We start from the raw sequence: 26,078 nt of genomic DNA on the forward strand, positions 1-26,078 counted from the left end.
CCTGACAGGACCATCGGAATTCAATTATCCAGTGTGCTGAAGTAAAATAAAAGGCATAAAGAATATTCAAACATGCTGCTGTTTCATTTGGCAGTGTACGTTTGCCCATTCCAATATCTAATGCATCCCCGAAAAAATGTGCATCAAATTTTTATTGAATCTAGTGCAAAACAATGTGCACCCAAATCTAATTGGTCATTTTTTTTCCCCTCAATATGGCAGTTCTACCCTAAGGCAGAAGCATTGGAAAGTGTTACCGTTTAGCATTGTGCTTGAGCTCCTCAAACTGTGATTTACACGACTTTAACACAGACCCACTTTTCGCGGGCTTAAAGTAAGAAAATAAAAGTGCACCTGAATGTAACATGAGCTTAAATGTAACATGCACCCAATTTATAAATAAGAAATACAGCACGTCTCCACGTTCGTGATCAGAAAAAATGAGACGTGCAGAAAAGCGAAACTTCTTCCTAATGAGCTTTTATAGTAAAAGCAGCGTATTGTCGTTGCCATTTGCGTTTCATTGACCACAGATACCAAGCACACAAAGGTGGTATTCTCAAGCGATCGCTTTTAGAGACACTATCACTTTCAAAAAATTTTACGTGACTCAGCATCAGACTTATGTTGAAGGAAGCTGTTGTAGATTATGGTAACTACTTAGGAGAAGCGCTAGCCTGAATTCCTGCACATCAATGTCACTACAGTCCTCTGCATGTTGCGACCACAATGGTCAAACCACTTTTATTTATTTATTTATTTATTTATTTATTTATTCATTCATTCATTCATTCATTCATTCATTTATTCATTCAAGAACTGCATGACCACAAACAGCTTGGCACCTTTAGTGTGGTGCACTACAGTACAACTTGAATGGTGTATGTAGCAGCAAAAAAGCATATTAAATATAATGCGTGGAGCAAAACAAAGTGAAATAAAATGACACCATTTGACGTAGTAGTTCTGCGGAAACCCGCAGGGTGGAGAGAAGTAATGAATAAAGGGAAAATCAGACATCCACCCGTTCGTAGCAATTGCTACAAAGGAAACCCATACGGGTTCCTCGAAAGAAAAGCCTCATAGTTGAAGAAAAATTCGTCCTGGTCCGGGACTCGAACCCGGGACCACCGCCTTTCCGGGGCAGCCGCTCTACCATCTGAGCTAACCAGGCGGCTAGCAGATGGCAGGGCGAAGTCGAATTTGTCGACAACACGAAGCAAAGGCAAGTGTTGCAGAACTACTGCATCAAACACTTGCCTTTGCTTTGTGTTGTCGACAAATTCGACTTCGCCCTGCCATCTGCTAGCCGCCTGGTTAGCTCAGATGGTAGAGCGGCTGCCCCGGAAAGGCGGTGGTCCCGGGTTCGAGTCCCGGACTAGGACGAATTTTTCTTCAACTATGAGGCTTTTCTTTCGAGGAACCTGTATGGGTTTCCTTTGTAGCAATTGCTACGAATGGGTGGATGTCTGATTTTCCCTTTATTTAATGACAGCATTTAAATGGCATTGGTCGTATATGCATAAACTATACATATACACATTCAAAAACATACACATACATACAAACTAAATACAAGTAAATGAAAGGACAGAGAAAAGAATGATAGAAAAAATATAGAGAGGTTGCTCATGGCTCAACACAGAGCTCGGCCATGTAACTCAACACAGGGATGAGCCACACTGTTCATAACATCCTCAGAAGTGTTTAAATGACATGAATATATCCAAATTGCGCATGACCAGGAGGTTGTACATGATTTGCCAGTGGTTCACTGGACTCTTGAGGAGGGTGTGTGATGGTGTCATTGGGCAGGCTCAGTCAATACTATAATGGCCATTATGCTTGATTGGTGAATGGTATGAAGGCAGAATAAATACAAATTACTGAGCTTAGCTATTCAGGCCTATTGGTGGTGTTTGATGTTTTACTGATACATTCCACTGTGCTTTCCGTGCAGGCAGCTGCTGCCACGCCTGGCACATTTGGCTTGCCGGAGCATCCCGCCAATGCATTGCTCAGCGTATGTCTCCAAACCAGTGCTTTCAAACGCCCGGTGTCACCAGGGGACCAGTTATCCCCCCCATCGCAGAAGCGCAGCAAGGGCAGTCTTTTGCAGAGAGTCACCAGCTACACTGAGGTATTGGTGATCTTCTGTCTTGTGACTGCTGCTGCTTTTTTAAATGTGACATGTATGCTATGTGTACTGTGCCTTTGGCAGTCAAGATCGCTCAATTACTTACCAGCCATTTGAAAAACTGTTGTTCATATTTTTTTCTTTAATTTCTGACAGTTGCAAGTAGTTGCAGCAGTACTTGACTATTCAGGCTTTATGAAAGTACATTGATGGATCTGCTGTGCACACGCACAAGGTCCTTCTTCAATGCCGCGCACCATAGGGACAAACCACAAAGCGTGCATCGTTACAAGTGGTTGCTGCAGCGTTTCTTCAATGCCAGAGAAACGTTGTTATATGTGGCACTTCATAAACAAGATTTACTGTGCACACAAGTTGTGCATAACTCTACTATGATGTTTCCTCTCATATCTTGTCCACAGATGGCATCTTACCCTGCTAAGGCACTGTGTGTACAATTGCACACACTAAAGTAGCACATCATAAGTAAAATTACAGATGAAAATAATTGTCTCGCATGCATCTTGAGCCATTTCTAATTGGATCTTTGCTGTAAATTTGAATAAGACGGGCAAAGTGTTCTATTTGAAGAGAGTTGGAAGGTAGATGTCATGTGGTGGGTTCACTTCTTTCATTGCTTCTGAGACTGTTTTACATCATTCACGTTTCTTAAGGGTCCAGATGGGTGCTTTCCAAGTATGCCAGACATGAAATTGTTGATTTTCTTGCATCTGATGCTTCTCTTATAGTGCCCCTCACCAGGCCCCATTGCAAACTTTCTTTATACGCTGGAAGTTGTAAAATGTCATCAAAGGAGCATTTACCAAAATAATTTTTGAAGTCTGTTGATTATCGGAGGAAATCGAAAAACTTAACAGTCCTGTTACCATGCTGCCAGGACGCGAGCGTCACTGCTAACAGAGACACTCTCTCCCTTTACCTCGACTAGTGTCCGCAAGCAGTGTTTCTTCCCCGCCTTCTCCCATGCTAAAGCCAAGCGACCGTACCATGTTCATGCGTCAATCCCCGCCTCCTTTTTTCTTCTCTTTTTTTGCTGTGCAGCACCTTTACAGCAGTGGCATTGCCACTTACACATTATATGCTTAATCAAAGTCACGTGTCACTGTGTGTGATGTAGCTGGCAGTGTGTTTTACATAGAGGCATTTGTGCGTGTGGCCTTAACTCTCTGGTTAGGAGTGGATTTTCTTCGAGAGGGAGGGTGCATGACTATTGGTTTAAAATTTAGCTTGTTTTCATGGGTGTGCATTGCTGTAATAATTTGTAGACATGATTGTCCGCATACGATGTATACACTGCACTTGTCTGTTTAAAATGGACGTACCTGCTGAGTGGGCCCTTTAATATTCACACATGGAGTCCACATTTTTGTAAATTTGACAATGCTCCCTGAAGAATAGAAAATTCTTCTGTTCTGATGCAGTGTGCATTTAATGATTTTGAACATGCAAGAAATGTGATGAAACAAGATTTTCAATAGGCAGAAATTCGCACTTCCAGAAGTTATGACCTAGCCTTATGTGATATGTGTGCATGCAATGTCTCGCATGGAACACTCGACATGCCCTACTATGTTTTCTGTGACGTGCCTGTGTCTTGTTCACGGTACACCTGCACCATTTGTGGCAAACTGTGCAAAAGGAAAATCGTGCTGCATGCTCCTGCAAAAGCTTTATATTTTACAATAGTACGTCAAACCAGCATCAAAAAGAGCAGTGTAAATATGTTTAATAATTGCGAAAAATTAGTCTGAAGAAATTATTACTATTCTAGCCATCATTACAGAGTGCTGTCGGTGATTTTGCCAACAAGTTTCAGTCAAGCAATGGTTCTAGCACTGGAGACATGGAGCACACACACATGTGCATGTTCAAAAATAGTTGTCTAAACATCTCTCTCTCTCTCTCTCTATCTCTATCTCTATCTATCTATATCTATCTATCTATCTATCTATCTATCTATCTATCTATCTATCTATCTCTCTCTCTCTCTCTCACTCTATCTCTCTTTCTCTCTCACTCTCTCTCTTTCTCTCTCTCTCTCTCTCAAGTTTTAGCATTTAATCTTTCAGCTACATTGCTAACAGGAGTCATTCGAGAGTTTTAGCTTGTCCAGTATTCCAGTAAACACAGGCAGTCTGGGCAATTTACCAGAGGGGTGGAGGCATAAACATGAGGCAGTGGCTTATGACAACCCCACTAAATGTAAATCAGTACCTTTTTCGTGTCATCGTGACCCCTTATCTTTTCCTGACTTAGTCTGTAACGTTATTATGCTTATGACATAAAAGTACTTACGAGTAACTTTTGTCACATGATCTAATGTAGTGCGCACATGTCACTAACATAGTAGTGTCTGATAATAAAACATTTGGCTTTCTAAAACATCATTTACATCAAGCACCTGAATGCTTAAAGTTTTAAAAGAGGAATCATGTCTATTCACTCTCACACTCCTTCGCTGCATTGTCAGACTAGCCCTGTTCCATGAGTTTTATTACAGCATGTGTGACCCCACCATCCTGCATATCTGCATCACCCCACCAGCATCATCCCAGCACCATCCCAGCACCATCCTACATCACCCCACCAGCCTGCATATCTCATCGCTCAGGCCATGCCCATGTAGCAGTGCAGCCATGCAGCTGCACTGCTACATTATCTGTCTTCTTTTTTCCATTTGCAGCATCCGATTGGAACAACCTTTCCCACAGCATTACCACTATCGCCTGCCTGACAATATTTTTTTGAAATTTAACGAATTAACTGTTCTGCAATATATATATACATCAAAACGTTTATTTAAAAAAAATGTAGAATGCAAGTGGCAATTAACATGTGGTTACCATTGTTAAATTTTTCTTTATATCCACCCTTTATGTGTAATACCCCCTGGAAGGGTCCTTAAAGTAATAAGTGAAGTGAGCAGTCTGCATGGTGTAGCCACCAGTTTGCACAGAGCTCAACCAGACAAAAACCAGCTAATATTGCAGTAACCAGCTGTATTTTACTTTGCTGCTGGTGTAAATTTTCGGTGGCAACACGCTTATGCCGCTGCCGAACATTTACACCAGCAGCGAAGTAGAATACACTTGGTTACTGCAATATTAGCTGTGTGTTTGCCTGATCGAGCTCTGTGCCACCAGGTGGCTGCACTGTGCAGGTCACTCAAATTTGCACGTCGGCTAATCTGGTAAAACACCCTGTCTGCTTGCGTTTACCCAAAAACCAGACATGCTTAAACTTTCTATCGTTTAGCTGCTGCCACAAAAGTTTTCTTGCAGATAACTTCTAGAATCTGCATCCTATATTCTTTAATACTATTCTTTACTAATTGCTGTATTTGCACAATTCTAAAGCACACCTTTTCTTGGATAAAAAGTGCTTTCAAATTTGCATGCATGTTGCAGTCATAACTATCTCTACTCAACATCACAAGTGAAACTGATGCTTTCTTTTTAAAAGAAGTAATAAATGAAATAATAATAATAAAAAAGCTCCATGCAAAGTAGCTAGCCACACCTGCCATCAAGCATGTGTGCCCCCCCCCCTCCCCCCACTTGGTTTGTGCTTGTAATTTTCCGGTTTGCTATATGTGTGGCATTTCTAATGCATTAGATGGAACTGAAGATTACTTTCTGTGGTCGGTAAACAGCGAAAAGGAGGTGTCATCGGACTCCAATAGCGAATAGCTGCAAAAGTTCAGCTGTGTACTGTGTGTCTGTGTGCCTTTGTATGTTCCATAAAATTGTTTCAACTTGGAAAGCGTTGACTCGGGCTTCATTACTTGATGTGTGCAGTATAATTGGCACCAAGTTTTTTTTTTTGATATTTTGACGGTAATATAACTGCGCGTTACAATCTGGGCACAGTAGAATCATGCAAATATGGTAGTCAGCAAGAGTCATTCACCCACGAACTTGTTTAATGAGCCTGATTAATTTGATAACTGCAAATCTCTGTAACTTCGTTAACTGCAGTCTCGGTAGTAGCAAGACATGATGAAGAGCCATATGACAGCTGCACCACAGAAAAGGCTTATCTGGACACTTTCCATCTCTGGTGAATGAAATCCTGAGTAAGAAAATTGGTTGGCCAATAAATTTCTGATGTTCCCTGGGAAGTGTTCTTGCTCTGAGCACATGAACAGGAAAGTTAGCAATAGTGTTAGTGTTTAGATGTTTTTGGAGACTTTTGTATCCTGAGCTGCCTCCTCTTGTTGCAGCCCAGCTGTTCCTTAAAGGTGATCAACTTCACCAGGTCCCTCTCCGACACTGATGCCTCTATCAAGAGTGCATTACAGAAATGTAAGAGAACTCCAGTTGTGTGGCAAGTGTAAATAAACTAATATAACTGTTTATATCTTTATTTTCCAGCTGCCGACTTTCCTGATCTCATTGGAGATTTTACAAAGGTAAGGTTTCTTTCGGGTTTTTCTCTAAGGTTATAGGTTAGTCGAGATATTAATACACATGTTCTCTTTTTAGCCTTATGCCTTGCCTTTGGTGAAGGGAAAGCATCATGATCTCAAGATGATACTGCCATCCACTGTAAGCAAGCTGTGCACTGTCATGCTTTCTATAGACACTAACTGTAATTGTTACATAACACTTTGCCCATGCAGCTTGCTGATCTCTTGCAAGGAAAGTATGTCTCTGTTGTGGATGAGGTCACAGTAATTGACTGCCGGTACCCTTTTGAGTACAAAGGAGGGCACATAAAGGTGAGTATAATTCAATGGTAGTGCGTTGGTGTTCTAGCCTGGGAAACAGCCTGGCTGACTTAAATAACTTATTTTTGGTTAAGATGCAGAGAAATTTGTTGCAGAATTTGCCGTGCTTCTATTTCTCATCAAGATTATTGATTAGGCACAAATGTAAGAGTGAAGGAACTTTCTTCATAATCATTTTCTATGCACAAGGTTTAGTGCTACATTGTGGATGGGAACATAGGTTTAGAGTTTTCTACAAAAATAGTGATTAACTAATATTTGTTTCTGTTCCTACATTGTATTTGGCCTAACTAGTTGCTTATTATGAAAGTGTCAGTTAAGTATCTCAGTCAATTTAGGTTCTAGTATACAACGAATTGGCAAGATAAGGCCAAGTCTTGTTCCCATTTCTGTCTTATCACCAAATTCGCCCCTAAATTTTTTAAACATAAGAAAAAGAGATAATGAAGTTCTGTTTTGCTTTTCTGCTTTGTGTTCAGAGTACACTGCTTTTCGGGGTACACTGCATTTGCTTCATGAATGTCTGGTTTTTCAGGGTGCCATAAATGTGTACCGCTCAGAGCACCTGATGTCGGAGTTCCTGGAGAAAGCCACATCAACTTCTGATTCACGTCGAGTATTGGTCTTTCACTGTGAATTTTCCTCAGAACGTGGCCCAAAGCTGTGAGCATACTCCAATTTATCTCTCATATAAAGGGCAATAAGCTGTTGTATTTACCTGCACTTTTGAACTATCTTTGCAACATGAAGTTTCCATAAGCTTGTAAATTAAAATACTCTAATTATTTTTGTAAGTGTGATAAGCATGGATTGTAGAGCCATTGATTTTTGTTACCTTATTTTCCTCCATTCCCTAGGAAAGAACTATTTATTACCATATATACTTTATATAATAAGTAACAGTTCTCGATTGGAGACAGAGTAAGCATAACTACTAACTGCTTGCTTGGTTACAGGCCCCTGCTTTGCTTTGGGAATTTTTGTCCAGCCAAAATGTAGTCACTGTTTTTAAAGCAGCTCAAGTATGCTGCATGTCATAACTAATCTGGTGTGTTGCAGATGAGCTTCATGCATCTGCTACACAGGTAGTTTGTCCTCATAGAAAACTGTCTGCTTTTAGCTTTTTGAACATAATCGGGGCCCAGAGCATGATGCTATGCTATAGCAGTGTCAAAGTCGAGCATGCTCGGAATTGACTTTTTCTGCTGGGCTAATTGGTACATAATAACTGGTGTGAAAAAGACGTGCAACAATGTGGAAAGATGCCCTTTTCTTTCTCGTCTTCCTTCCATGGGTTTTGCACACCTATTTAACACCAGTTATCATGTACCAGCTAGCCCAGCAGTAAGTTTTGTTAAGTTATATTTTTCTGTAGTGGGGCCCTGCCTTCTGTTCCTGTTTCTACTGCTAAGTCATTACTTCTAAGACGCCCTTTCCTTTATCGTCTTCCTTCCGTGGTTGTTGCTCATTTATTTCATACCAGTTGGAAATGACCATGTAGCAGTATTTAAATTGCATGAACCAAGCATGTTTGAAAGCAACCATGTGACAGAGCCTCTACAAAGCAGGCTGTTGAAATTGATTGCTTTTCTCTTCCTGCAACGCAGCTCACGCTTACTGCGTGAAAGGGACAGGCAAATCCACTTTAACCAGTATCCTGCCTTGAAGCATCCTGAAATATATGTTCTTGAAGGTGGCTACAAGGCATTCTATGAGGAATTCCAGGTGAGCATTGCAGTAGTACATTTACTGAATGACTTTTGCTTCAAAATTTTTATGTTGCTGGATTATCTACTAGTTCGAGTCTACAAATACTTCTTACAAGGATTCTTGTACACTGCAGCTTTTCCATGCTAGCTCTTATTGTTATAGGAAATTGCCTATTATTGTAAGCTAGTTGATATGTTGGGTGTGAGGGAAATGCTACTTGTACACACACATGTGGTAACAGGCATGGCATGTTACGACTGCTTTTCTTCTTCTTTTTTTTTTTTTTTTTAGTTGAGTGTTACCGTGTACTTCAGGAAGCATTGCTGGGGTTCCGTTGTGATCCAAAACTTGAAATTGTGGTATCTGCTGACAGTAAAATTAAAGGGCCCCTGAAACGGTTTGGTAAAATTTTGTAGACGTGTAGGGTACAGCTAAAGTTAATCATTCGCACCACAATTTGTGTGGTGCATCTCATATTAAGAGAGTTACGGACGATTACAAGTTACCCTCCTCCATAGCCATACATTTTCTCCTCAACTCGTTTGTCGAGCGATCTGGGCTAAGATCCGCCTTCACTGGCTCTGTGTCATGATGGCACATCGTGTCGTCTACTTCCGGTTCTCTAGGAGCGCGCACACGAAGCCTCTCCAATCTCTCCACCAGCTGCTTGGCAGTCGACCCCAAGCGAGATCTATTGAAGCAGCATGCATTGCAAGCATTCTGTCACAGCGCCAAACATGTCTGGTATTCCGGTAACTGCAGGCGAGCTGGGCATTTCGATGGAAGTGTGGAGGCATAAACTCAAACTGATAAAGGAACTTTAGCGTAGACGTACATGAGCAGCCTGATTGCTGTACACGATCCAGCCACATGGTGGTGCAGAGCTTAACCAGCCAAACAAAGAGCTAATATTGCTCTAACCAAGTGTAAAACATTTTAAACATTTACAAAAACATGTTATTGATTGTGATCCTGCGAAATATTTACACCAGCAGCAAAGAAGAATACATTTTGTTACTGCTACTGTGTTTGGTTGAGCTCCGTGCCACCAGGTGGCTGCACCATGCAGACCATTCACGTTTGTGCTTCTGCGCATCCCGGGAAACGGCATGGTCAAACGGCCAGGCCCTGTCCCCTTGCGCTTGCATTTACCCGAATACCGGACTCGCGAAACGCTATTGTGGTAGTAATCCTCCGGTGTAAAGTGACAGCCGCAAACATGCAAATCCTGGCGCCGATCGGATAGCAACAGTCCGATGCGCTGGAGCCACTCCGCTCGTCTGCTGCCTTGCAGAGAGACATGATGTCGCAGCTTGACATTGCCAGTCGCTACGTTTGCAGCCCACAATGCAACACAGGCGAATCACTGTGCTCGCGAAAAGACTGAGACTGACACTGACCGCGGAGCTCTCGTCAAAACAAAGCACGTTGTAACACGAGCAGACAACACTTGTTGTGTGCCGGAAGTGCTTAAGTGTACTGGAGAAATTGTTCTTGTGCATTCTCTTTCTGTTACTTTCTTCTTATAGAAACAAATTAACTTGCATTTCAATTATTATGAACAGCATTTGTTCACCATAAAGTTGGAAAAATTATCGATGACGCACCCTGGGCAGCCAATCAGATAGCTCGCCCTACTGACGTCAAATGGGTAGGGGCGGTTGAAAATTCAGCTGAGCAGTGTGCTGCGATCGGCAGCGATGTACATTTTTAAAACCTTATAAGAAATTGCACGCTTTACGCGGAGCACTTAGATGTGTCAATTAATGATCAGAAGGACATACTCTAACGACTCAGTACATTTGTAGAAAATTGTCAAAATCGTTTCAGGGTCCCTTTAACTTCATGTCACGAAAAGCATTGCCAAGTAGTCACATACGAGTTGCTACAGTAAGGTCTGCATACCGTGTCCCAGCTAAGGCGGGTCAAGCTGTTTAAAAAAAAGTTGTACAACACACAACGACGAGACTTACGGTGTTCTGTTAGTAGTTACCTTGCGCACATTGGTAAACTTTTGTGTTATCATTATTTAGCTAATTAAACAAAATTAATTGGTTAAAATCATAATTACTTGCATAACCACATAAGCTAGAATGTCAAACTGAGCATCACATTCAAAAACATCTTAAACAGTTTCCAGCTCACTAAATTTTCCCCAGCTTGGTTTCTCCATTTCAATGTTGGGGTGCATATCGTGAAAAAAAAGTCGAAGTGAAGGCAGGCCTGCGCAACCACAGTGCTCAAAAGGAATTTCAACAAATCAAAACTACTTAATGTCTGACTTGGTAAGTATGAAAAAGTGACAAGGCAATGGCAGAGCAGTTGGCTGCTTCTACTAGCAAGCAGCTGCGGCTCACTTTTTTGTTTCGCTTCTGTCATATTGCTTTTTGCCACCCTAAGCCAGTGCGGAATGCTCTGTAGAAAAGTGCAGCACAAATGCTTGCTTGCAGCAGTAGCCAATAGCTATGCCATTGCCTTGTCACTTTTTTTTCGGTTGCTGAGTCAGCCATTGAGTAGTGCTGATTATTTGAAACCGCTTTTGAGAGCGCCGCTGTTGCATGTGTGAAATGTGCAGGCCCACCTTCACTTCCCATTCTTTGCAAAATTTCGCATCACTAGTTCGAAAGGCAGAAAAATTAAATGTGAGAAATGTAGCAAGCTGGAAACTGTCGATTATGATATTTTCAAATGCGATGCACAATTTGACATTCCAGCTTATACAATAGACGATGTGCAAAACCTGCATGTGTGCTTCTCCACACACCTTCTTTGGCGCAACCAAGATGGCGAACCTCGCACTAGAATCATAATCGAAGTATCAGCATGCGGATCAGTGACATCATTCCTGCCACCGTCTGTTCCCTGCACTGTTCAAGGTTTTAAAACCTGCATCTCACCTTTAATAGTGCTACTAGCCAGAACATGGCCATCTTGCTTAGGGAAAGTTTGGTGTGTGGGAAAGCCTGCTCATGGACTTCTGCATATTGTCTATTATGCAAGTAATTATAAATTTAAGCAATTCATTTGACTAATTAGCTAATAAATGGTAATAAAAAAATTCACCAGTGTGCATAAGGCAACTGCTAAAAAAAAAAAAAAAAAAGACCGTTGGTTGTAGCGTTGTATCTTGTTGCCTATTTTTCTAAACAGCTTTGCCTGTGGTAGCTGGGACACACGGTATATGCTTTAATCATATTATTATGCATATTATCTCTGACCAAAAGATACAGTTTCTTATATTTTTGTGCTGATCTCAAAAACTTATGGGTGCAACTAGCGCATGCCCACTTTTCGTGCTTTAGTTGTTATTCTATGCCTAATCTATGGTGCTTCCATATGATGAAGCTGCAGACTTAAAATTCCTGATTGTAGTTTTCATTGTGCCTAATTTTTTTTTTGCTATGTCTCTTTGAAAACTGACCTTTTTTCTTCTATTATAACTGAATTGCTGAAATTGCGTGTCTCTATATTATATACAGAGTGACTTGGTAACTTGTGCCAAAATTTAAACATATGTGAGTGCCATGTAGCTGAACAGAACTAAAAATAATGTTTGCCGTCGCTTGGAGCAAGTGAGACTATTTTTTGTATTTTGCCTAATTTCATAATTGATTATTAACTTCTCAAATATTATAATCAGCACAAAATTGACAATTAGAAAATTGTAAGCCATCATGAGAAAGTCCAGATCCATCTCTCCGTTGCTCTATACATGTTACATAAGGTTTTTTTTCAAGCCTGAAAGAAGCCCGCGAAAAGTGCCGCACGACTAGTTGTGTGGCACATTTTGTGTATTATGGGCTTTCTTTGAAAAGATTTGAGAAGTTAATTAACTAATTATGTAATCAGGCAAAATTTAAAGAATTGACACCCTGTATAGTGACGGTTGAACCCTGGCCAAAACTTGTAGGACTAATTAATAAAAAAAAATGTTTTTATGTGTCCTATTGTTCAAGTGAGTAAGTTGAAAGAGTAAGTTGAAAGATAAGTACCCGCCATGGTTGCTCAGTGGCTATGGTGTTAGGCTGCTGAGCACGAGGTCGCGGGATCTAATCCTGGCCACAGCGGCCACATTTCGATGGGGGCGAAATGCGAAAACACCCGTGTACTTGGATTTAGGTGCACGTTAAAGAACCCCAGGTGGTCGAAATTTCCGGAGTCCTCCAATACGGCGTGCCTCATAATCAGAAAGTGGTTTTGGCCCATAAAACCCCATAATTTTAAAGATAAGCATTCCTGGCAGCTGTATTAGTATTTAAGTCCATGTAAAAAAATGCAACAAATTTATTTTGACATTTCAGCTGGGGACCAAGCTTTATCACAAATCCGGTCTTTACTTCAAAAGCGACCTTTGTCACAATGCATGCTAGCAACAAAGAATTGATCCTGCATGCAGACCAAACACCTGAATCAGCTGCAAGCAAAAGTGAGAGGCAATGGCTACTCCTCTTGTCTCCGGTGCATCACCCTATACCGCCAAAACCCACGCGCACTTTATACCATTGGTCATTAGCAAAAAACACTGACAGAGCTTCAAGATTGGAAAGTGCTTTTTATCTGCATCCAGGGTGCTTCGTTTCCGGGTTTTCTATTCTTTAAATTTCTGGGGTAAAAATTGGGCGTTAATTTTACAGACGAAAACTGGGGAGAAATAGGGGTTTTGTTGTCTCACAGCCTAAAATACAGGATTTTTTGGTAAATTTTACAAGTTAACACAAGCAATAGTCCCCTGCTTCATTGAAGCCAATGACAGGAACTATAATGGCAAAGAGAGCTGCTTGCAAATATGACAAGCTGATCTCCACAAATTGTTGTTTTCATTAGTAATACATTTAAAGGGAACCACATTATGGAAAACATGCTATAATGGTTTGGTAATCCATTGTTAATTTGTTCTCGCCACTTCTTTAATAAAGAAAAAAAAAAGTGCTGCACACAAGTATGCTTTGCAGCAGGTGTGATGCTTTTCCTTATCTTACAATCCAATGTTGATTGACATTATCATATGCATTGGAAACATTCCTGTGTTCATCCTGGACCTGTCGAGCCTTTCGTCCTTGACTGTTATCATCCTGTTCTATACTGGTTCCCAGTATATGCTCTTGCAACAAAATTAATGGAATACCAACCAGACGAATCAGCCACTCTTCTTTGAACATAATGCAATTGGGTAAGCAGCCTCTTATCACAGACAGTGGTGTAGCCAGGAATTTCGTTCGGGGGGGGGGGGGGGGGGGGGGGGGGGGGGGGGGGGGCTCACGTCCCAGCTCGACCTCCTCCTTCTTTTAGAACTTGTCGAAGAATCAAATACATGAATAATAACTGAATTGCCATCGCCAAAGATGCTGCAAACGAATTCTTGAACGCTATACAATCTCAACACACGTAAAATATGTATTTTTTCATAAAAGAATATACTCGTATGTCTCAAAAATTGTGCCCAAAATAACTGATATCAATGCTTCTATGTTTTCTCTCTGTTCAATAAGTAACGAAAACAACACACGAACTTCAGAACTATATCAGTTTGAAACCAGCAAAGCAGTGCATGCTGCTGATATGCAAAATGTAAAGGCTATAAAATGAACAAGTTCAGGAAAAATATTTTAACGAAACTTTGTCATTCAAGAACCTTGTTTACATTTTTGTACATATGCAGCGGCCAGAGAAAGATCTTAATGACGCTGTCTTTTGTTCAAATGTATTGTCACCAATGCTGTCAAGGGTCGTCTATTGCAATTGCACCGATGTTATAGTGGCAACAGGGAGTCCATATAAAAAGCCGTTCTGCAAAATATACGAGGGCGAGTCAAATGAAAGTGAGCCAATGCGAATATATGACAAACGGGGTACCTTATTTAAAAGTAGTCTCCATGAGCATTTAGACGTATGTCCCACTGACCAACTAATTGCACGATTCCCGTCTCATAAAACTCGTTGGGTTGCCGCTTCAAAAAGTCGGTAACCGACTCTTTCACGTCATCGTCCGACACGAATCTGGTTCCCTTGAGCTGTTTCTTCAGTTGCCCCAAAATGTGGAAGTAGCAAGGTGACAGGTCTGGACTGTATGGCAGATGTTGCAACATTTCCCACTTGAACTTTGCCAGTTTTGAATTAACAACATCAGCGACGTGGGGACAGCCATTGTCGTCAAGCAAGATGACGCCATTCGTCAATTTCTCACGTTGTTTGTTCTTGATTGCGATACGCAGCCGATCCGGCGTTTCGCAATATCAGAAAGGTTTGACAGCCTCTCCAGGTTTAGTAAATTTGATCAATAATGGCCCCTGACGATCGAAACAAAAGTGAACAACACCTTTCCGGCAAAAATAACGGCCTTTTCTTTCTTCGGGGCTGGTGAGTTCAAATGTTTCCACTGTAAGCTTTGCCGTCGTGTTTCATGCTCGTGGTAGTGGCACCATGATTCGTCCCCGGTCACAATTGCAGACAAAAATTTCTCGCCCTCATCGTGACACGGGATCAGATGAGTCAAGGCAGCACCGAACCTCTCAGTCTTCTGGCGGCGGTTCAAAATCTTGGGCATCCATTGCGCACACATGAGGCTATAACCGAGATGTTCATGAATTATGGTGTGAACCGAACCGTGACTGATGTTCACACGCCCTGCCAATTCATTGATGCATATCCTCCGTTCTTGTCTAACCAGCCTTTACAATTGTGTTGGGGGGGATTACCCGGCGGCATTGGCCCGGTCTTGGTTCGTCTTTGCAACTTTCACGTCCTTCTTTGAATCGTTTGCTCCAACGCTTCACAGTGGCCAATGAAATGCAATGTTCAACGTACACGGCAGCCATACGGCGATTAACTTATTTTGGGGAAACAACTTCATCTGTCAAAAACCTCACAACACCACACTGTTTGGAGGGTCCATTATGACACACAGCCATGTTCAACCTAGTGTATAAGAGCATTAAAGAACCTTGATCCTCACACCTGCGTGTCACTTTTGTAAATAAGAGATGCCTCTGTGCCACGTGCATGCCTTGCAGGTAATGAACCGAACCATTATTGCGGAGGGTGGGCTGGCTCCCTTTAATTTGACTCGCCCTCGTGCGTTAAAAATGCGAAGGTACAATGGAATATACAAATGCAAAGATACAGCTTGATACAGGACAAAAAAGTGTCACAGGAAACGAAGTTCACTGCACGTATACACAAAACATCGCAACAAGATATTTAAATATACGTATAAGCCTCCAATAAATCTACGTACCTAAGAAAAAGTCACTGTATATGATGCACCAAACAAGGCAAATATGTTGTGCAACCACAGATTCAGAGATCACAGCCTCCCTTCCCTCCATTGCGCCTGATCTATCGCGCGTGGCAGGAGGCGGCGCGCTTCCTCCCCGCTTTTCTCCCTTGAGCACACAATACTGAGCCACCATCGTCGGCTCACCCCCCACCACCACACCCACCCACCTACGCTTTCACTTACACATGCGACACACGGTGCGTGGCCACAATGTTATTGCCCTTGGACTTTATACGGAACGTGAGGGTGACGCCGATGGCAGTAATGTGCCTGGAGTGTCCATATAATTGCTGCCGCAATAATGTAATAAGAGTATCTGGCAACTGAAGCGTCCCATGGCCCATTACTTTCTGCAAAAGAAGTAGTAACAAAATCGAACTTTCAGTATGCGACAATTTGTGCCCCGCAACAATGTATCTTTTACTTTTGTGGGGCGGGGTCATGGAAATGAAAAGCGCAAAGGAAAGCATGTTGGCCACAATAGAATGTCTGCTTTGGGCACTTAATGTGGCTACCGAAAGAATATCGAAGGAAACGTGAGACGCTTGGTCCACAGAACCATACGCATACCACTCGGTATCCTACTCCGGTGAGACAAAATTTTCCACAGAGGTTGCGCTTAGCCGAACATGTTGCAATCCGTCGAGTCCCCGCAGCAAGGTTACCTGGTTTTCGGAAGAAAAAGTAGCCAAGAAATTCCGAAAAGTAGCCAAAAAAGTCGCCAACGTTGGCAAAAGCTTTAATTGGTAGTAAAAATCTAGCCATGGTGCGACAGACGAACATTTGCCCATGTTTAACGCGAAAATAAAGAACAGGCAAGAAATACCTGTAGTTTCCTGCTGCGCTGATGACAAACAAAAATAACAGAACAAAACAGTAGTTATCACATAATATTGTATTGTAACTTAACATAATGTCTGACCAACTGATGTTCTTTGATAATTTATGCTGCACACTTGCGTGCTTTCTCATAGCCGAAGTGGTATCGCCAGTTTCAGTAGAGTAAACTTGCTGAACGCTGTCCTTGCACAGATGGTTATATAAACTCTATGCCACTATGACTTCATCGTAAACATTCCCTTGCAAACTCTACGACGTCACACACGTTCTTCGCTCTCTGGTACGTAGTCTCATAATCAGATAGACATTGGCACCTGTAATGTCATGGCTGCCATGACGTGTTTTTGGTTGTTGCAGTCATTTCTGACGTGAAGAACCATGGTCTTCGGCATTCTCTATAGAGGTAATCGTCGCTGGGGTGATATTAGGACACCACCTATTGCTTCCGTCCTTCGAAGAACGCACAAGCATTGACTATAAGATTGATTAATTCCTGATACTCGGAGGGAGCTGCTTGGGCCTGTTCAATTATCCGTCAATGACAGTCCTGAACTGCCCGATATTTAATTTCAGCCAATGAGCGTTGCATATGATGCATCTCGGGCAGTCCTGGGGAGCCCAGGATGACAAGTCGTAGAGGCCCACTGAATATGTGGTGGCGATGATATATTTTCAGCTCCTGAATTTGCTTCCGGAGCTTGCAAGACACACAAGCATGGCCTTGAAGATCTGACTCTTTGAGGGCGCCGTCGGGGGGAGTGCGATTCGGCTACTACCTATACCAATTAACACCTCCAAAAGGAGCCATAAAGTAGACAAGTCCCTAAACACGATTTTCGGCTCCAGGAGCTTCTAAAAGTAGTCAATTTGGCGAGAAATAGCCAATTAAATCTGTTAACCCTGCCCGCAGTGGAGACGGCGAGCGACCATGCATTGTTTCTTTTTTTCGTCTGCTAGCCAGAAAGCGTCGAAAACATTGCCCGGTGAAAATCCACTTGGCCAGAGAAAAACGAACGCTCATCGAAGTGCACCACGTGATGGTCGGGGCAACACGAGAAAAACGCATGCGCTCTGGCGGTCTCCGGCAGCCCGTGGGTTACAAGAACAAAAAAAAAAAAAAAAAGAAGAAGAGGAGGAGGAGGCTTAAGTGTCCTCGCGAACAAAAGTCAAAGTAGAAAAATAAATAAGAATGTAGTTACCTTTGCTGGCTTTAGTATCTTGACATGGTTGCTTTGGCACAGGTATAAAAAAAAATATTCCGTGACATGACGGCAAAAACGAACCACCACAACGCTTTCTCTCATCGGACCTTCCTGCGTGCTTTGTCAACTTGTCTGATAGTGTGTTGATTCGGCTTGCCTCGTCGTATGGTCCGATGTGCTACTTTAGAAAAGTCAACGCACCTTTGGCCTCAAATGTTTATGACAACATTAAACCCACAAAGTTCCGGAATTGAAAATCTAAAGCACGACTTTGGAAATGTCAATGCACCTTTCGCATCAAAAGTTTGAGAACCTTATACCCATAAAGTGTCAGAATTAAAGTCCATGCACTCCGTAGATTCCGCAGCCTCCACAAGATGCCGCGACAAGCCCGCTCACCATTAAAAAGCCCTTGGAAACTTTGTGCTCGGATGGCACTCCTTGCGTTATGTGACTCCCGGTACATGGGCATTGCCGCAAAATCCAGCCCGATTTTGCAATGTTCGCACTGAAATGTCTTTTCGAGCATGAAAAGGACATTCTAGACAAAGCCCAGAATTCCAGAATGATTTCCAGCACCGGGGGTTGTTTTGGTCGGCAGTGCACGACAGCACGAAAAAATTTCAAGGGGGGGGGGGGGGGGGGGCTGAAGCCCCATAACCCCCCCCCCCCCCCTGACTATGCCCCTGATCACAGATACCATTTGCAATGCAGAGCAACGTCAGTGAGGCATTAATTCACTTCTTGGTGCATTACCATCATTTACATGTATGTGGTGTGTGGAAAATGTGATGCAACGCACTGCTGAATATAGTTGAACATTGCAGTAACGAAATAGATGGGATATACAAAAAAATTCGCTTTCTCGAGAATTTCATTGTTGCGAAATGAGACAGCTCAGATAAGTAATGCATCGCAGAACGAAACATTACGGTCAAAATTCCATTAGCCTACTTTGGCAAGCTTTGCTCGAGGATATAAAACCGCATTGCCGAAAGTACTAAGTGCACCGCATGCTTCGATCAGCAGAGGCAGCATTGCCTTAGAGCAGTATTCCTGGTCAATTGCTTTCGGAAATATGATCACTTTTGCGAGATTTTGCATAACCCTGCATCGGACACAGAGCAACAGCGCTCTATGCAAGCAGCAGCATTTCTACGGCACACACTGTTGCCCGTAGGTGCCGACGCATCCGGTGCCGAGCTCGAAAATGATCTTATCTCGTATACCCGAAGGCACCCGCTCAGTCCACACGCCATGCCTGTTGAATGGCACTGAAACCAGCGTTCTTAAAGCAAGGGATGACTGTTCCCGGACGGTCACTTAATCACAGCCCGATGCATGGCACTCCATGCTGCAACTGCCCTCTCAAGTGTCATAAACAATTCCACGTCGGTGGAACGTGGATTTCCTAGTTTTTCCTGCATTTCGCTTGCCGAGGTGCACATTAAGCACTGCACTAGGTGTGCAAAAACCATCGTCGCATGTCGGTAGCAACATAAGTGATGCTTTGGATGGGCGATCACTAAACAATATGGCGACCATGACATGTTTCTAGTGCACATGATCGCTCCCGGCGCTTGGCTGTTTTTGTAAACAAAAATGGCAGCGCCCATGCAAGGGTAATTTAGTGGTATTTTACACATTTTTAGTGCAAGGCAATCGCGTTTGAGCACATATTGGAGCCTGCTAGCCTTGCAAGAGTAGGTAATATGCGAGGTTATGTCCCAACGAATTTCGTTGATGTGGGATTGTAGAACAGCGACGTTTCATTGTCGAGATATGTTAATTTATATCTTGACCACTTACTCGCAGTAGGTGAGCAGCCTTCATTAGTTTTGCAACACCTGCACTTATTATTTTTACAAATGGTCAGACTTCTGGCAGAAATCTTGTTTAACCAAATTTTTATCTCCACAGAAAAATGATTTGGATATTTCTGAATAGATACTACAACTTCTCCGTTGAAAATTTTGTGTTTAATTATTGTTAATTAATGTTCTACTCATAGTAAAAAATACTTTGAGTTGCTCAAGAGAGCAGTGAACACTACCAAGTTGGTTGCATTCTCGTAATGCACACATAGATGTTTTAAGACTTCGCACAAGTTAGCTGAAACACCCTGTATACGTTTATTAAACGTGTGTTTGTGTAAATGCACGGACATATTGTGGGCATGTTGGTTCCCAGATTCGACTGAGGCCCTCCAGAACAACAGTAAGACGAGGAGAATAAGTGTTCTTTACTGTTCTTTACAGTGGTGGATACACTATGCCCAGTCAGCATTTCCAGTACATTCCACCCATGCTCAGGCTCCCTTGCTACATGCAGTCTTCTTCATATAGCGGCCGTCTAGGGGCACCTTGTGATGTATACGGGGTAATCACGTTTAAGTGTTCCGGAATTTTAAAAATCGCCTGTGGCAGATAGCCTAATTTTTATCCTTGAGCTGGATTATTCAAAGAGGCAGACATTACTAGCAAGAGAAATTGAAATACATGTTCAACTTATAAACAAAAAGTTACTAATTAAATTCCTAATTTATTACCTTACGGCAAATATTGCAATTTACTGTTTTCCAACCAGTGAATTTAAAAGACGTATCCACTTGAACTGAATCTGCAGGATGACACCAGTTTCAAGATATTATTTCCTCGTGTGTGGGATGAAGTACACGGGCATTCCACCTAATTTTGTGCTTCAATGCGTAACAGAGCGTTTTGTTAAAAAAGTGGAACAGTGCATTTTTACGGCGAGTTTGATGGCGCATATCTCGAAAGTATCATTCTGGAAATTCAGTTCAAGTGGATACACCTTCCAAACTCGCTGTCTGCAGTTTTTAAATTGCAATTTGTGCTCTGAAATAATTAAGAAGTTAATTAGTGGATTTTTAAAGATTAGTTGAATATGTCTTTCGATTTCTTGTGCAAGTAATGTCTGCCTCTCTGAATAATCCAGCTCAAGGACTAGAATTGTGTTATCTGCAACAGGTGATTTTTCAAAATTCCAGGAAAACATAAAAATTATCACCCCATATACTCGGAACATTGCAAGAATGCATTTGCTTAGCTTAGGGTAGCTAATAAAGCTTTGTGTTTTGATTTTTCTGTGTACTTGCTACAACTGCAACTAGATAAAGTAGTCTCGTGTGATTCCCTATGTGAGTACATCACAAGCATGACTTGATGTCTTGATTAACAAGATCTTTTGCCTCACCATGTTTTGTAGCCTGTCAATATCAAACCGAAATACTTTGGCTTTTCTGCATGAAATGGTAGAAATACACCCACAAGGAATGCATTTAGATGCATAGTAGTCATTTGTGGGACATGCTCAAGCAGACGAGGACAACAAAGAATGCACATTGCTCAGTGATTGAAACACTATACTCGGACAGCATGGCGGCCAGTGCTTCTCGCGCCACCGGTGATCGCTGGGTGATCTCCGAGGAGGCCAAATGCAGGTACGATGCATCAATAAGATCTCGCTTTCATGTGGCACAAAAATGTATAATCTCAGTGTCACCAGCACTCACCGGTGGTGCAAAAAAAGTACCGGCTGCCATGTTGTCCGAGTATCGCGTTTCAATTGCCGAGCACTGTACATATAACTGTATTGTAAATTGTATACTACCATGTTTTTAAAATACCTTAAAGGGGCCCAGAAACACTTTTTGAGCAAAGTAAAAACATGTCTGCAATCTGTTAATGAAGCTTCTATGAACATGCGAGCCAAATATTGCACTGCATGCAGCATAGAATTTACAACCTTGTGTCAAAGGCAGTGAAAAATCGGTTCCTCTTGCTTCTCAAGTAGCGTCATCAAATGTAGCTAAACCCACAACAATTAATTCTTGGGCAGCGCACACAAAAACGAAACACGAGAAAGAATACAGGACAAGCGCTAGATTGGCTGATTTGATTTCATGAACTATTGGCTGATTTTGTGATCGTGAGAACATTCTCAGCAATACTTATTGCTCATTTGAGGTAAATGGGTATATATGTATTCGATCTCAAAAAGACAGAAAAACCATTTCATCTCAGCGCTGCTGGTCTAAACTTGACAGTTGCACGTTGCTGTGTCTGCTGCGCATGGCTTTTGAGATGAAAAGCATTACATAGATACTGCGGCTGCCACAGGCTGCCGCCACAAACCATCTCGTGTTCAACATTTCGGTGTGGCCAGTGGCACATTGCTCCCTTGTACCCCCTTGCCATCTTCCCTGTGTAGCTTCTAGTGCGCTAGTGGAAATGAGAAAGCCACTGATCAGTCCGATAACTATGTCCAACTTTGCTTGTGCTTGATGAAGTTGAAAAACATTTGTGGCAGGAGATTCACGAGGCAAAGTAATGTTCATGTGAGCACCCGAGTTCATATTAGGTTCAAAAGTGACGGGTAGATGCATAAAAGACTTTACATGAACCAAATAGGTATTATCCAGACTTATTTGGAAATTGTCATAATCTGCTATTTGTTTGTTAGAATGAAAGCTTGCACACTTTGTTTCTTTTAATGGTGAGCTGATTACTGTTAAACCGTCTTTGAACATTAATTAACTCCTTATTTGTAGCAGCCTGTAATTCATCCAGTTAAGATATGCAACCTAAGAGCGCTTATCAGCTGCTGAGCTAAAGGAACAGACCCCCTCATATGTGCAATTGGTAACGAAGCCGAAGCAATGGAAATCTCGGATCGGATACTAAGATTGTAAATGAAGGTGTCTTCAGCAATATGGTGTGCCACTACGTTGCTTGAATGCTAATCGCAAGAATGTCTACAGTCGCCATGAGATGGGTTATACTGGAATTTTTTTTTAGAATTCCTGTAAGGTTGCAGCAACCTCAGGGCAATGCTAGGCAGTGCTTTGTTGCAAGGAAATGCTTTTTCTTTCCAAAAGTGGCAACCACTGCTTTACATGTAATGACGCTTGAACTTGGAAGAGAAAAAATTCACATTGTAGCACTTTATTTCGCTTGTGGTAAGAAAGCTTGCTAATATATGTTTGTGTTCACTTGACAGTAGAGACCTTTAGCCTGTCGATATATTTATTATTTTCATAATACAAGATAGATAGACATGATCAGCCATGCTTGTGGCACTGAATTTACTATAGCACACAGTGCTATTGCAGATTGCCAGAAAAATTGGTTGTCATGACATCAGCAGTCCTTTTTTTTTTTTTTTTTTTTTTTTTGGCACCTGTAGTATGTCAAAGGCATGGCTTTTAAGTGCTCCACGGTTGCAAAAGCCAAATGCCAGAATCTCCGAAGCCATCCAAAATATGCTTTCTCAGAATTTTGTTTTAGTATTGGACAGCACTCAAAAAGCACTTACGTGTTCATTTATACTCTCAATTGTGCTCACCCTCTTAACTGTTTTACTACCACATGCAAGCCATACTTGTATGTAACCAATTAGTATATCAAATAATTGTGCCAGGGTCACAAGGGCAGTTTTAGTGTCACTTTAAGTAAGTGCACTTCGCCGTTAGTGTCATTCACAGGCTGTCAGATTGAAAAGTTTGGCGACACCTGATGTAGAATGCACTTCCCAGCAAGTGAAATTGGCGAACTCAATTCGCTACGATGAAGTGTGGTCTCAATAGCAGTGCTTTAGAAATAAATTTTTTAAAAAATACTTAATGCAGAACCTAAGTTTATTCTAAATGCTGTTTTTAACTATAGTACACTATTGTTTTGCAGACATTGCTTAAAATAGCTAATACATGTTGTACCTACTAATTCACTCATTTCCATCAATTCCAAAGGGCGCTTTTCTTTCTTGCGTAGCAGCGTGCCACCAAAGTGACTCAGGGCGATGAAGTGCACTTGCTCAAAGTAACACTAAATTTGCCAGTGTGACCTGGGTGTTACCTGTAATAATTTACTGTTTCTTGTAGCTTTTGTAATTCATGGATTACTATTTTTGGTAAGTAATGCTCACTGTAATTCAATTACGTTATTCAGTAACCAATTAGAAGTTACAGGCGATACAGCTTTGAGCACTTTTGAGCACTAAATCTGGTATTTTTCCCACTTCACTTAAAAGGAATAAGATTATTCCTGGACATAAGAAAGGTGATAAAACGGAGGTGTTTAACTATCGTCCTGTTTCTGTTCTCTCGTCGATTAGTAAATTTGTTGAGAAGTTATTTTATAAGTGCCTAAATATTTACTTAAAAAATTTAATTTGTTGCAGTCTTCTCAATTTGGTTTTCACACTGGCAGTTCGAGTAACTTAGCTTTAATATCCCTAACAGACTACATTCGTCGCTCGATTGATACGGGTAACTTTGTTGGTTCGGTATTTTTGGCTTTCGCTAAAGCTTCTGATACAATTAATCATAACATACCTTTTACTAAGCTAACCCTGGGAATTATCGGTCCAGTACTAAAACTCGTAAAAAGTTACCTGCATGATAGAGAACAGTTTTATCTGGAGCTGTTTATTCTGATACTAAAGTTATTAACCAAGGTGTATCACAAAGCTCCATACTAGGTCCCTTACTATTCTCCATTTATATTAATGATTTTCCCTTAGTGTCTTAAATCTGCACATTGTGTACTATGCGCAGATGATACTACTATCTCGTTGCATGACAAATCTTTAACAACCTTAATCCTTAAACTAAACAATGAGCTTGAACATATAGTTGCATGGTGTTCTTCCAATCATTTAATTATCAAGCCTACCAAAACTCGATCTAGCCAAAAAATGCTACCTGGATTGCCCGAGATAACTCTAGATGGTCATCACATTCCCGTCTCCGACTGTGTATCATTTTTGAGCATCAAATTAGATTCTAACCTAAAGTTTCCTCAACACGTTGCCTTCATTAAGCAAAAGTGTACTTTTGGTACTAGAGCATTAATCAAATCAAGAGCATATTTCTCCAAAGATGCATTATTAGCAACATACTTTGCTTTCATTCAGTCACATTAATTACAGCATTGTTTCCTGGGGAAACACATATCGCTGTCGTATCTCGTCTATTCAGCACTTACAAAACCAAGCAATACACATTATCACTAACAGCGGGTTTTTCACGAGTGCTGCTCTATTACTTCGTGAAAATAACATCCTTGTAACGAATTTGTTCAACTATCATCTAATGATTGGTTTATAAATTACTTACTAAATAACTTTCATACGAGTTCATTAATTCCAGGTACCTCATCAGTAATAATAATACCAGGTTTGCACGTAACTCCAATTTTCTACTGCCTATGGTTCATTCCAACTATGGAAAAATGACATCATTCGCTGCTATAAAACTGGAATGGTTTACCCAACACCATTAAATTTTCGTCCTTTCATGCATTTAGTTTATACCCTTAAGTTTTTTTATATGTATAACTAAGTTTACATCATTCATTACACTACATTGCCATTTGTATGTACTGACAGCTTTTTATGCACTGTACTCTTGTATACTAACAATTGTTTTTGCTCATTTATTTTTTTCTGTGTTGTATTTTTCGCGATAGTGTTTTTCTTTTACTTAGCTTGCTCATTTTTCATACGTCTCTCCATTGTTATTATTAACCTAGGGACCCTTGTCTGTATATTGTCTTTTACCCATTCATTGTATTTAAAGAATAATAAACTGAAACTGAAACTTGGCAGGAACCACTGCACAACGCCATGGTTGTGCCACGCAGCAGTCTCGTGGATGTGTATGTCGAAACTGGCAAACCCGGTCTTTCAATATTTGTTTGCTCATCTTAACACTCCACCAGATGGTGGCCGACGAATTGAGCCGGCGCTGCTATGGCTTGATAGCAATGGCCACTTTGGATGTTGATGCCAGGAAATCGTCTGTTGATCATGATTTTTTTTCCACATTTTATTGGCTATATCAAGAGCACCTTCTCCAAGCCCAAGCAACTGCACTCTTAAACAAAATTACACCCTTTGGGTCATATCTTGCCACACAACAATAATCGTCAGCTGTCTTGTCCGCATTTCCTTTCTTTAACGCTGCGAGTCGGTACTTCCAAGTCAAGAACGGCATGTGCATTATCAGCATGACAGAGCATTCTCTATAGGAAAGTAGCAAGACCAGCGTTTTCGAGAAAGGAAACACAAGCAAGACAGATGACAATTATTGTTGTGTGGCAAGGTACGACCCAAAGGGTGTACATTTGTTTAAGAGTGTAT

The 26,078-nt window shown here is 41.4% G+C and overlaps 1 protein-coding gene across 4 annotated transcripts in view; it reads left to right on the plus strand.

The window, feature by feature from the left end:
• stg (string) overlaps positions 1-26,078 on the plus strand; it is a 158,099-nt gene that overhangs the window by 128,271 nt on the left and 3,750 nt on the right. For all 4 annotated transcript variants that reach the window (XM_050193050.3, XM_050193051.3, XM_055061334.2 and 1 more), the window contains exons 9-15: positions 1,961-2,140; positions 6,381-6,462; positions 6,532-6,569; positions 6,643-6,705; positions 6,780-6,878; positions 7,423-7,550; positions 8,495-8,612. In XM_050193050.3, the coding sequence (XP_050049007.1) occupies positions 1,961-2,140; positions 6,381-6,462; positions 6,532-6,569; positions 6,643-6,705; positions 6,780-6,878; positions 7,423-7,550; positions 8,495-8,612 (708 nt within the window). The remainder of the gene's footprint in view (positions 1-1,960; positions 2,141-6,380; positions 6,463-6,531; positions 6,570-6,642; positions 6,706-6,779; positions 6,879-7,422; positions 7,551-8,494; positions 8,613-26,078) is intronic.

Source organism: Dermacentor andersoni, chromosome 1, assembly GCF_023375885.2.
Source record: "Dermacentor andersoni chromosome 1, qqDerAnde1_hic_scaffold, whole genome shotgun sequence".
In the NCBI taxonomy this organism is placed as follows: Eukaryota; Metazoa; Arthropoda; class Arachnida; order Ixodida; family Ixodidae; genus Dermacentor; species Dermacentor andersoni.